The sequence below is a fragment of the Grammomys surdaster genome, unplaced genomic scaffold (assembly GCF_004785775.1).
Source record: "Grammomys surdaster isolate TR1022 unplaced genomic scaffold, NIH_TR_1.0 126178, whole genome shotgun sequence".
In the NCBI taxonomy this organism is placed as follows: Eukaryota; Metazoa; Chordata; class Mammalia; order Rodentia; family Muridae; genus Grammomys; species Grammomys surdaster.
Genome location: NW_021620984.1, coordinates 6,715,496 through 6,729,136, shown reverse-complemented (window position 1 = coordinate 6,729,136; position 13,641 = coordinate 6,715,496). Strand labels below are relative to the sequence as shown.

Genomic DNA, 13,641 nt, shown 5'->3' with positions numbered 1-13,641 from the left:
TTTTTTTTAATGATCCAGCCCATACCCTTTGTTTCTGTGTCCAGCTACCTTCTATGCATCCCTGACAGAACCCCCTGAAGATGACAGCTACAAAATAATTTGTAGTGAGTGTAAAACCCGATGACAAACTCTCTTCTGTTTGGTAAGTTTGAGGTCATTATGATACGGCCTGTCCTCAGCTCTCCTCTAATGGATATGGGTGTGTCCCTCTGTACTGCCTGAGCTGTCATCAGAGGCCAGGGCCACCATGGTCTCCTTGGCAGGCTAGACACTGACGAGAAGCCCTGCAGATTCAGTCTGTGATAGAAGCAGTGGCCAGGCAAGCATTTGCTGGATCTCCTCAGTGTTTTTGAAAGCTGCCCCCCACCCCTGCCCCACCCCCTTTCCTCTGCCCCAGATGCTGCTCTCTAGAGCAGGAGTGCACCTCTGCTTCTCCTACTCCTGCTCTTAGCTTTCATACGCTGATTTTTCTCTAGACGTGTTTAAGAGGGCAGAAAGAAAGGGTTTTGCAGAAACAAGGTGGTCAGTCGTGGGCGATGAGAGGAACTGGCAGGTCTTCCAGGTGGGCTCAGAGATGCTCACTCGAGTTCGCTTGGATGGAGTGTGGCTCTCTAGCTCAGGGGTATGCTGTGGCACCGGCTTCAGGGGCTGCAGGACAGCTGCCTGCTGCAGTCGGCTCAGCGGGCACACACTGGGCACGTGTCACCCTGTGTTCCATCCTACAGGGAAGCCCAGTGGTAACATACATACTGTACAACACTTGTGGACCAGATTACCCCAGTTTTGTCATGTGATTTTTTTTCTTCTCAAAGCATGTAAGTGTTACATTCAAAGTACTTTACAAATGAACCTGATGAAACTGGTGTGAAACGGAAGCTCTTCAAGAGTTGACAGTTATGTTACAGGAAATACAAGTCCCGCCCCCGATGAAAAGATAAAAAACAACAACAAAAAATAACTGTTCAGTCTTTGACTCTCCCTTGGAAAGTGAGGAGCTGAGAAGCAGGGTTAAGCCACAGGGTCACACGTCGTCAGCCGGCAGGGACGGGATGCTGATCTTCGCGCGTGTGAAGTAGGCAATCTTCTCCCTGAAGGGAGAGAGGGAGAAGGCCACTTAAATATGATCCTGGAAATTCTGAGAGGCCCAAGGCTGTCTTCACAACCCCAGGCACTATCACAAGAGCCTTCAGTTTAAATTAAATTTTCCTTTTATAGCTGTTTTTCAGTTAGTGTATGTGTGGGGTGCACATGCTACGGTGTTGGAGTAGAGAGTCAGTCCTCTCCTTCCTCCAGGTATACCCTGCAGGTTGGACTCAGACCATCAGGTGTGAGGTGTGGTAACAAAGGCCCTTTCTGAACCATCTCCCCAGGCTGAGTGAGTCTTCCTTGGCTTAAAGCTGGTAGCACATTACAACCCCTCTGGCTGTAAATCCTCTACAGACAAAGCTACTTAAGTTCCCCTCAGAAGTTTTAACTGAAAAGTGTCTGTAATCCACCAGGGGTAGATCTTAGGCTACGATCGGGTATTTCTAAGCCAGGGTAGGAGAAGATTCAAAAGGGCCAATACCCTGACCTGAAATTCCCAGAGACCCTGTGGAATCCATGCTAACAGGAAGTTTGTTACAGGGCGCCCTTTATGCCCGGCTCCATTCCTTAAAGGATGAGCTAGGATGTTAGAAACAGTGTGGTCATGATGAGTGTCTGGGTGGCCACAAGCCGTGCTGAAGCCTGCCTTAGAATCGCACGGATTCCTTGTTATCCTTGTTGGCTGGCCTCACCTTAGCAACATGACACCCAGGGACACAAGAGGCTGTGTAGGGCTGAGCCTGGGCCCCGCCTGTGGCTGTCACAGGTGCCACACGGTTCCCGAGTGGTGTGCCTTATCTCACCCCACCAAGCTTGCTCATCACCTGCCTTGTGATAACAATGGGTTGGTTTCTTTGTTTTTCTCCTTTTTTGTAAAAGAAAGCTCTGCCAGTTTCTACCTTCATCCTGCTGGGATGAGAGGCGTGTGCCACCACACCAGCACAGGTGGGTTCTTATGGGGAACAGGAATGCTTCTGCATTCTTTGGGTTTTAACAAGGGGAAGTTGTAAGATTTTCCACAGCTGACAACACTGCTTCCTGTGCTCCGTGGCTAAAGCACTGAGGAGCGGCACTTCCTGCAAGTGCCCCAGTGGCTGTCTAGCTCAATGCGCAGGGAAACCCAAGCCCTTTACCTCACAAACAGGACCTTCGACACCTCCACTTCCTGTGCCTGCACTGGAGCTGCTGCACTCGTCCCCCTCGCCCCGTCTTTAGGGGAGCCCACCTTCAAAGTTCTCCCCCGCTGCCATGAGCCCCCTTTCCTGCTTCCACATAGCCTTTCTTCTGACTTCTCTCCACAACTTATGTATGTATGTATGTATGTGTGCACACACATGTGCACGTGGGGGAGTGTGTATGTGTGTGTTTATGTGTACGGGTGAGCAGGGATGTGTGGAGGTCAGAGCACAGCCTATGGGAATTAGTTTTCTCTTTCTCCCATATGGGTTCCAGGTTTGAATTCAGGTCATCGGGCTCGGTTGTAAGCACCTTGTGTCTTGTTGGCCTAACTCAGAAGCTCTCTAAGGACTTCTCTATGAAAACCTAAGCCAGAACTAAGGTGAACCTTTTCCTGTGACCCTCCTACCACTTGGCCATCATCTGACATGATCTCTGAAGGCCTGTGTGTCACAATCTGGGGACATGTTAATTCTCTTTCTGTTCTGTTTCAGTGTCCAACAGTCTGTCCTTGCCAGTCCTCAGCTCTAGCACCACACTGGTCTGACCCCGGAGTGTCCCTTGCTCCCTGTGGGAGCCACCACACTGCACCTGCAGGCTCTGCCTTTTTATCTCTGTGATAACTTCCCACTTTAACCCTGCTTTCTGGTTTGATTGCTGACTGTCCACGGGCTGTCTCACAGCACAGTTAACCCAGGCCGGATGCAGGAAGTCCTCACTGTGACTCACCTCCTCTCCTCGGTTCTCCACTTCAGTCTCATTTTCCACTGTGCCCTGAATACCCGCTCCCACAGGCTGTCTACTCAGAGGCCTGGCTCCCTCAGTACCCAGAGCCACAACTGAAATCCTTTGGTGTGGGGTCTGAGTCCTGCTCTACCTGACAAGCTTGCCTGGAGCAGCTGTTACATACAGCCGTGTTGGGTGGCTCACACCCATCACAGCCAGTGCCTCGAGACCCAATGGACGCCTTCCACGGTGTACTCCAATGATGCCCTCCTCTGTGCTGACCTGGTGCCTGCAATGCAGGCCACACAGACTGAGATTCTTCTATATGCTCTCGGAATTCCTGCTTAGCCCATAAGGGCTCCACACAGCACTGTGGTGGCTGAGAACTGTCTTTTCAGACGGGAGGCCCTCTTTAGGAGTAGGAAGTGTGTGTGCGTTCTCTTGCTGTACTGTAGGGGACAAGGTGTATGTGTGGGGAAAGAGAAGAAGGGTGCCCAAGGAATGTTCAGAAAATGGGTGAACAAAACCCCCAAAGACCTGTGATGTTTGTGTACCTTTCTAAATCTGGGAACAAGCTTTCTCAATGAGATGTGCTCACGATGATAAGTTCTGAGGAAAACGACTCTATTATGCCTGGAACCTCCCAGTGGGTGTCACCTCAGGATGGAGCTCATGAGGGGACACCATGTAGCAGTCTTGTGAAGCCATTTACCTGAAGGACTGCACCTGCCGAGGCTCCTTCTGGTTCTGCTCCCGTAGCCGGCACACATCCTTGGAGGCCTGCCTCATCAACCTCTCTGCAGTCAAGTCTTGCTTCTGTTCTTCTTTAGTCTGTTCAGCCTGGCAAAGGAAATACAAATTGAAACTTGAAGAGACGCCACAAATCTAAGCTGGGAGGCCACGCTAGGCAGTCAAGGGTGTCTTCTGCTGGGCAGCAGAGACAACACCCACACACTCAGCTCATGCCAAAGGGAGGAGGCACCGCCTGATCCAGGGTGAGTTCATTTTAATCACATCTGGAAAACCTAAGAACTCTCAAAACCAAAAAACCAAACCAAAGTAGCAACAACAAAACCCAAACAACAAAACATAAATCTGAGGGGCTGGAGAGATGGCTCAGTGGTTAAGAGCACTGACTGCACTTCCAGTGGTCCTGAGTTCAAATCCCAGCAACCACATGGTGGCTCACAACCATCTGTAATGAGATCTGATGCCCTCTTCTGGTGTGCCTGAAGACAGCTACAGTGTATTCATATGTAATAAATAAATAAATCTTTAAAAAAAAAAAACCATAAATCTGAAAACTACTAGCACTCTTTTTAAGAAATTGAACTGGTAACCTTTTGGTAAATACAGTTGCCAACTCTTTCTATCTTCCTCTTGTGTCCCCATGTTAGCCAGTTAAAAAGTGTCACTAGTGTACAACCAACCTACTAAGCAATAACACACATGTAGAGCTCAAAGACCCTTACACAGGAATATTCTCAGTGTCCACCCTCCCCTTAAGAGCCTTCTGGAACCAAGTTCTCACCGCCGACTAACACTTTACTAAAATTCATTTTCTGTGTTACTGCTGGTAATACACACACACACACACACACACACACACACACACACACACACACACACTACAAATGGACCAGTAATGTTACTCAATAATGACTGCTTCCACATCATGTTCATTTGGTGACCTAATCAGCAAATACATATTGCTGGCCTTCAGTAAGAAGAGTCTACATCAGAGATGAAGAGGACAGACTCTGGGGCAATACTGTCTGACTTCAAATTCCCGATTGCTCATTTCCTAGCTCAGAGTCTGGGCAAGGGGCCTGGCTAGCCCTGGGCCGGCTGTCTTTATAAGCACTTCAAAGGTCTATTTGGAGTTTAAATGAGCCAATCTACCTAAACAATTCTGCACCTGAGCCAACACCTCACTCAATCTCCTGTCTCCTGTTAGCATTTCCTGCAGGCTGCAGTCTAACAGAAGGCAGGGCAGAGCTGTGAACAAAACAGATGAAGTTCAACTAATGAGAAAAACAGGAGAAAAGGGCAGAGAGTGTAATATGTATAAAAATTAAGAAGTGCTCTTTTCACTCTAGGTGACAAACACACTGCCCACTGTCCCTGCAGCCGGAGAGCTCAGTCTGGACTCCCGGCCACCTTCCCCTCCTCATGGAGTCTCCTCAAGGTCCTGGTCTGCGTGCCCTTCCTCAACAGCCATTATGGAACTTGCTTAGTTTCTGCTCTCCCCACAATGTGAGCACCGGGGACTTTAGAGAACAGGACAACAGTATTAATTATTAACATCTTTGGCATTATTTCAGGGCAGCCTAACTTTCAAAAGTGTTAGCATATGTATGTATCACTTTAAGGCTTTCTTTTCCTTTTCCTTTTTAAAAAACCCACCACCCTCTAGCACCCAGGTATTCTCGCATGTTGACAGAGAGACAACCTGAGGAAGAAACAGAAATTTCTGCTTCTTAGAAAGAACAGAGTCCTTCCTCAGCCCGCCTCTGCCTCTCCTCTGGCTCAGGACAACTGGCCACTCTCTATGCTTCAGACTCCAGAAAGAGTGACTAGCCTTCCCTTTACATGATGGGAGCCTGGCCTGCAGAAGGCCCAGTAACTCACTCACAGCCGCATTAAGGGGCCTGATAAAACAGGGAACACAACGGTCTCAATTTACAGTCCTCGGCTTCTCGCTTCTTCCTAAGGGGGAAGTACAATCCGAGAGCACTAACATTTGGTTTATTATACGCTATAAAGGAGGCTTTCCGCTGCCATCAGGAGAGTTATGGAGGATGCCCCTGAGAGTTGATGGGGGAGGCAGATCCAGCGTTTGCCACTGACTTAAGGACTGCTTCTCCAGGACACATAGTTCTTACGGCCATTGACAGGGTCATTGGTAGGCACTTTATGATGATCTGAGGAGAATGTCACAGATCCCCAGCACCACAGGGGATGGAGGAAATGAAAGGGATGTGTGTGTGTGTGTGTGCGCGCGCGTGCTCGAGTGTATGTGTGTACGCATGTGTGTCTGTCTGTGTGCGCATGTGCAGGCTGCTGTGTCTATGAGCACACTGTCCAGAGGGTGTGAAGGAGAAGAGGGGCCAGAAGAGTCACCTGTGGTGAGTGTCTACTTCTGCAGCCATAACAAAAGCTCCATTGCTGCACAGTCCGGGTTTGTCAGAGCTATTTCTTACAAATTTCAGATGAGGGGAAAAAGTACAGGATACATGTGGTTTATCCACCCGCAGAGCTGGTAACAATAAACACAAAACCTCTCTGTGCTCAGGGGCTCAAGCCATTTTTAAAATAGTATAAATGGGCCCTGTTGTATGAGTCCTGCATTGCTGCTTGCTGCAAAGCTGTCACAGGCAGAGGGAGCAGTAACAAAGTGTGTGGAGGGTTGGCACCAGCTCTGACAGGAAGCCCTTCCTCCAAAACTCAAGTTGCAATTTAACTGTCCTTGTGACACCATTAAGGGGCGGGGCTTTTGAGGGGTGTCAGGGTACAGGACCTGCCCAGTCGGGGCGCACATGCCTTAGGGTCGGTTATCTATGTCCACTTCTACCAATGAGGACATCATTGTACTGAAGAGAAGTCTCAAGCGTCGATCCTGGTAAGGAAAGCAAAGGAGACCTTGTCCACCACATCTCTGATTTCCTCACCCCTCAGAACGGAATGGGGCCAGGGCCCTTCCTGGGTTAGACAAGTGCTCCACCATGGAGCTGCAATTGTTGTGCTGACTCTTGAGGATTCCTGTTTTATTGAGACCGGGTTTCATGTATGTAGCCCAGGCTGGCCTTGAACTTCTGACCCCTCTACCTCCAACTCCTCAGTGCCGGGGTTAGAGTGTGCATCTTCATGCCCCATTTTATGCAGTACTGGGAGTGCAGCAAGCACTCTACATCTTCAGCCTCTCCTTGAGCTTTTGAATTTAAACTGGAAAGGAAAGATCGCCAGGGTTTCCAGGTAGTTCTGAGCTCTAGCGATCAGACTCTGCCTTGTATACGAGAAGATCACCGAGTGTGGTGCATGCATGGGACCTGTTCTGTGAGTAAGACACATGCAACACAGCGGTAGCTAACTGCTGGCAAGGGAGCCACCCTCAGCCATGCTGAGCTATGGGCTGTGTTGTGACTGTACCGAATTACAAGGCCCTGCAACACTCAAGGAGATTCTGTACAGTGACCAGTGCTGAGCACGTCCTGGGAGCTCATCCGTGAGGGTATTCCTATACCAGAGTTATAAAGAAACTTGAGATACAGATAACAAAATGCTATTAATTAGGAGGTGTAAGTGGAATTGCCTCCTACATCATATGAATTGTTATGGCAGGTAACAGTCTTTTCAGAGAGATCACTCATCATAGAGTTATATTAATTTCATGTTTGCAGGTCTGCCTGACATTTCTAGGCACTGCATAATAGGCTAGGGTGTGATGCAGGGAAAACTCAAACAAACAAGGAGTCTCAGGCACTGGTACCCTACCTGGGAAGCTAAGTGGCCACTCGTGCCCTTCCTCTACCATTACTTTCCCCAATGTGACATCTTGAGAGATTGGCAACAAAGGTCCCCATTTCAGGGCAGCTCATGAGAACAGAGGGACACAGACAGCACGCCACTTTACACAAGGATGTCAGGAACATTCACAGCTGATATTCCTGGAGCTTGTCGCAGAGCACCCCCCTCCTCCAGCACAGGGAGGACTGCAGGTGCTCACACCACAGACCCCGAGCATCAGTTCCTCATCTGTCTGCCTCTCTCATCCTCTCAGGAGTGAGTGGAGGTGCACTCACTCCATGAGTCTCAGAGTGGGTTGGGCAACAGAACAGAAAGTAGACTGCAAAGGGACAGGTAACTTTAAGGAACCTATACAGATGGTCACCAAGGAGAGGGAACTTATAGAACATTATGGAAAAAGCAAAGGAACAGGGTCTGCATGAGACCCCTGGAGTCTACACCTAGGCTGAGGCACCAAGAACAACCATTTTGCATTACAAGACTCAGTTTTTACAGGAACAGCTCTTCAAGGTTCTGAATGCACTGGCTGTTGGGTTTTATATTTCCTCCTTTTCCAGCACTGACTGGACTGGACTATAGACAAACCCAGGGGGTTATGGGTGTGGAAGGAGAAGATGAGTCATCTCAATGCTTGCTAAATCTTGAGCAATCCAACAGCAGGAGAAACCCCACAGAACCAGAGTGAAACACAATGTGTAAGCATCGGAAAATAGCGCACTGTGACTCTCAAACATTTAAAAGGAGCCTTCATCCCGTTCTGTAACCAGCCAGAGATGCGAGTTATATTTGCCAAAGTCCCTCTAACTGTCTTGTGGGATAATGGCTGATCTTGGGCTTGCCAGGAGCCTTCCACTCTGGGCACCAGACATACACAATCAGGTCACACCATCCTTCAAATAGCACCCCTTAGAGAAGTCCACAGGGTCCCACTTCACTTGGGCCTTCAAGACTCTCAAGAGTCACCCTACCCTGCCTTAGCTCCTGCGAGGTAGGACACCTATGGGTGACCCCAATCAGCACATGAGAGGAAGCGGTCCTATTTCTCCCGTCAGTGTAGGTTCTAACTTTCCTTCTATGTTCAAGTCCACGCTCTACCTGGAGCTTATTCTTACATGCTGCTGTCTTAGTCGCTGTTGTATTGCTATCAAGAGACGCCATGACCAGCATAACCGTTACTAGATAAAGCATGTAGCTGGGGGGCTGGCATACAGTTTCAGAGGCTTAGTCCATTGTCATCACGGCTGGGAGCACTGTGGCAAGAGGCACTGTGCCGGAGAAGTCGTTCAGAGCTATAGCTTAATCCATAGACAGGGGAAAGCCAGCGATAAGAACAAAAGCACCTACAGCATCCACAAACCCATCTCAGACGAACCCTCAAAGCCCATCCCCAGTGACACACCTTCTCCAAGGCCACGCCTCCTGACCCTCCACAACAGTGCCACTCCCTGATGATAAGAATTCTCGTAGTAGAGTTTAATAAGTGGAAGCCATTCTTATCAAAACAGCACATGTGGAGCAGAGACAGAATGCCACCGTGCCGCTTTCCTGGTGCAGGAATAGAACTCAGCCCCTCATGGACACCATAAAATGCTCTGCCGTTCAGCTACATCCCCATTCCCGCCCTCTGTCCTCTGACTGACATGTCTCCTGCACCGCGCAGCCCTGCTCTTCACACAAGTGTGCCTGTTCCTGGGCTCTGTTTAATAGAGTGATTCTCAATCTGTGGGTCACGGCCATCGTTAAACACAGATGTTTACATTATGACAAAACAGTATTAAAATTACAGTTATAAAGTCACAACAAAAGCAGTTTTATGAGGGACTGTTTAAGGGTCACAGCATCTGGAAGGTTGAGAACCGCTGACTTAATACCTGTCTCTTGCTTCTTCCGAATTCCACACTGTTGAACTACTCTTGACTATCTTAATAAATCCCAACTACTACAGGGTGGATCCCATCCCTTCTTCAACATCCATAAAAAAGTAAATAGGCATTTTGTCTGCAAATAGATTGTATGGTACATTTTAGGAAGACAATCCCTTGTGAACTAGTAACTCTTCTGTATTACTGATTGATAAATTATGGTCTGCTATGTATTTTTTAAGTGAAGCTCTGCTGGAATACTGCCATAGTCATGCATCTACAATTTTTATATTATTTTAAATTTTAGTTATGTATATGTATATGTCTGTTGGCACATGCATGTGAGTAACAGGATTTGCCCCACCCCCAGCCTGGTCACAGGGAGTTGTAAGCAGCCTACATGGGTGCTGGGAACTGAACTCTGTCCTCTTGAAGAGCAGGAAGCACTCCTCACCTCTGAGCACCTCTCCAGCCCTTCCTTACAATTCTTTGTGATAAAATAGCCCTGTAACGGTAACTTAGATGACATGAAGGCCCCAAAGTTGAACTAACTGGCCCTTTAGAGAAAGGCAACTTGAACCCTGTTTTATTTGAGTGTAGTATATAGTTCTGTAGGTGCATTTATACTTATCACCAGAAAGTTTGTAATTTTACCTACAATGCATACCAAATTGACTACTTGATACTATTCAGTGATAATGTTATAAATGTCAATACTTAAGTTTGGCAGTGTTTTCTGGCTGGCACATAAACATTTTAAGGTTAAATACCAAGCTTCCACCAGGGCTCACATGCCCAAGTTTAGGGTTGTGCAGCTTACATGGAGGAGTGGGGTCAAGGAGGGAGCCTGGAAGGTCAGACCTTGGCCCTACCCTAGCTCTCTGCTTCCTGTCTGTCATGAGAAGAGCCTCCCCCACCCATCCCCTGCTCCCACAAACAGGAGCCGCTGCCTACGTGCAGGCACCATGCAACCACTGCCTGAACCCTCTGAGCCATGAGACAAAAATGTGACCTTCCTCCTTTAAGGTGTCCTCTGTTATGTCGGCCATGGCTACACAACGTAGCTGACATGGAGAAGTCGGGCGGGCTCCACTCGGTACTTAATCATCTTGCTAACTACCTGTAAGCAATCCCACTCAGAGTCTTTTTTTTTTTTAATTTAGGCATCTGTGCCACCTGCCAACAACAGCTTTCTTTCTTTTCTGTCATTTTGCTCTTAGGGTGCTGACTACAGCTGTTAATACAATGTTGGAGAGTGCTGAGCGTCTGTGTGCTGGTTTGAACGACACCCACAGGCTCATATAGTTGAATCCTTAGTCACCAGGGAGTGGATCTGTGTAAAAGGATTAGAAGGATTAGGAGGTGTGGCTTTGTTGGAGGAAGTTGTTACTGGGGGTGGGCTTTGAGGTTTCAGAAGTCTCTGCCTGTGTGCTGCCATGCTCCTTGTCATGACGATAATGGACTGCGCCTCTGAAATGTCCCTTCACTGCAACTGAACAGCGACTAACACAGTTTACTTTGGCTGTTGTTATTCTGCTGTTTTGTTTGTTTTCTGAGACAGGGACTCATTCTCTAGCCCTGGCTGGCCTGGAGCTACTCTGGAGACCAAGCTGGCCTCCACATCACAGAGATGCATCTTCCTCTGCCTCTGCCTCTGAAGTGCTGGGATTAAAGGTGTGGGCTACAACACTCAGCTGATTTTAAAGAAATGATTTTGTATTTGTCTTGTTTAGGATTACGTCTGTTTCTGTTATTTTTCATCAGGTGAAGGGGTATCATGAGAGTTTTAAATATTAATGTCTACTGTCTTTTATCAGTATTTGTGTATACCTATCAAGTTGCCTAATAGCTTCCCTCTAAAGTTTGTTAAGTGTGAATACAAATAAAAAATTTAATATTAAAAATCTTTCCACAGCTCAATATAGAAACAGAATATAGAAATATATTCTTCCAATATAGAAAACAAAAATGTGTTTTTAAAAAATATGGCATTAGCTTCTGTTTCCTGGGTTTTAGTTAGGAGCTCTGCATTTGCTGTCACAGTGACATCAGCCTGTGGCTCTTCTCCTTTCTGATAATATCTCCTGCTTTTAGAATCAGGGACTTAGCTGCATAGATTGAAGTGTGGTGTATTCTCTCTGAGCATAAGAAATGGAGACAGAAAGAAAAAAAAAAAAAAGAAATGGAGACAGTTTGTTCTTTAAAATTTTGGTGGAACTTATATATAGACTTGATATCTCTTTATGGGTAATTTTAAGATTCTGAGGTCATTTTGTTAAGAGATAGAGGACCTTTCAACCTCCTTTCTTAATTAGTTCTTCTGTTTTCCTAGACGTTTGTTGAAATTGTGAGCATATAGTACTTAAGGCATCCAATGAATCTGTAAATGGTAGATTTGTCTGGACTGCTTGGTCCTCATTAATATTGTAGCTGCTTTTTGTTGCTATAGCAAAACATCTGAGAGAGCATCTTCTGGGGAGAAAGGCTGGCTTTCTCCAGGCCAGGGGCTCTGTTGCATCTGAACCCACCTATGGAAACAAGAGGTAACTGTGGAGGAGAGTGTGTGGTGGAGCTCGGAGGGTCGGTCATTTGGAAGAAAGGCCTTTCGAAGGCCCCCCAGTGACTGCCTCTCCCAACTAGACCTCCGCCTTCCAACAGCTCCTTCAGCTATGAAGGCTTTTGCTGAGGATCTTAAAGTTCTCCTGGTCCAGTCACTTCTCAACACTGCCACCAGGTGGGACCAAGCCTTTCAGTTCAAAGTACTCATTTGTTAAGGAGGATCCTTTCCTATCAGAACCATCAAGGAGGCATCGTCTGTACTTCAGATTCCTATCCTAGGGACTACCTTAAAAGAAAATCATGTTTAAGCACTTGTAACATATCAACTGTGTGAAAAGCTCTACTTGAAGATTACATGTAGAAATGAACACAGATTGCTAAGCAAAAATATAAATCCTAATCCGGAGAATAAGTCAATATAATACTTAGGCAGATTCAGTAATATTTAGGTTATATATTAGAAACAATCACTTTAAATGATTTGATTTTTGCTAGGTAGGATGGTACATATCTATAATCCTAGCACTTGGGAGGCTGAGGCAGGTGATTACATGTTCTCTTTTCTGTTTTGAGACAGGGCCTCATTATGTAGCCCTGGCTGTCCTGGAGCTCACTATGTAAACCAGGCTGATGTTGAACTTACATAGATGCCCCTGCCTCTGCCTCCCAGGGGCTGAGAGTGAAAGTATTCTTAAAGGTCAGCCTGAGCTCTTCAGTGAGAAGCTTTCTCAAAAACAAAAAAACAAAATTCCTCAAACAAAACCATAAAACCCCTAACAATATAATCTGTGTGTGATAGCACTTGCCTTTAAACCTAGTGCTCTGGAGACAGAGGCAGGGGAATTTCTTTGAGAATAGTTTGTTCTACACAGCAAGTTCTAGACCAGCCAGGGCTATATACTGAGATGCCACAAACAAACAAACAAACAAACAACTCCCCAAACCCAAACAGAACCCCCAATTACTTGTTTATTCAGTGACTCAATCTTATTTTCTATACATGTTTTTGGGCGAAAGGCAAACACATACCATGATGTGAAATGTAATCTTCTTTAAGCCAGGAAAGTGAAAATTAGAAACATTAAAATTAGCAATGTCTTTATACAAAGTGCTGAAACTTAAATACTAGGTACCACTGGCTGAAACACAAGGAAGTGTGGAAGAGCCACCTGGGGGCTGGGTGCTATTGTCTGTAGCTTGATGGCACATCCATTACCACAGCAGACACTACAATGGTAGGGTGGCCATGCCCCAAGTCCTAGTAAAAGGACGGGAAGATGGCTAAGTTGGGACCCTCCTCCAAGGTGCCACCTACACCAAGGATGCAGGTGCACTAGTCCCACCCAGTTGGGGGACCCAGAGCTCTCCGTACCTGCTTCTCCGCTTGCTTCAGAAGTTTCTGGAATCTTTCGTCCTCCAGCACGCCTGGGGGAAGGTCAGTCTGTCCCTGAGCTTTCAGCTCCTCCAGCTTCTGCCGTAAGCCTCTCAGAGCCTGCAGCTCATCGTTGAGACGACTCTGGCGGGTCAGCGAGGCCTGCAGGTCCAGCTCCAGGTCTAGAGATGTGCGCACAGGGCATTCCTGAGCAGTCCTCCTGAGGGTGGGCTGGCAGACCGCCTGCAGAGGGAGACAACCGAGACCCCTGTTATTATCTCTGCCCTTCCTGCACATGACAGGAGGCAAAACTGGACACATGGCTTGCTTTGG

General features: G+C 47.3%; 1 protein-coding gene across 1 annotated transcript in view; it reads right to left on the bottom strand.

Annotated features, from left to right (window-relative positions):
* Positions 1–781: 781 nt before the first annotated feature.
* Positions 782–13,641, bottom strand: part of Wwc2 (WW and C2 domain containing 2) — a 166,222-nt gene continuing 153,362 nt past the window's right edge. The window contains exons 21-23 of the mRNA XM_028757662.1: positions 13,309–13,551; positions 3,701–3,828; positions 782–1,088 (exon numbers count right to left, since the gene is read on the bottom strand). Of these exons, the coding sequence (XP_028613495.1) occupies positions 1,022–1,088; positions 3,701–3,828; positions 13,309–13,551 (438 nt within the window). The 3' untranslated portion in view covers positions 782–1,021. The remainder of the gene's footprint in view (positions 1,089–3,700; positions 3,829–13,308; positions 13,552–13,641) is intronic.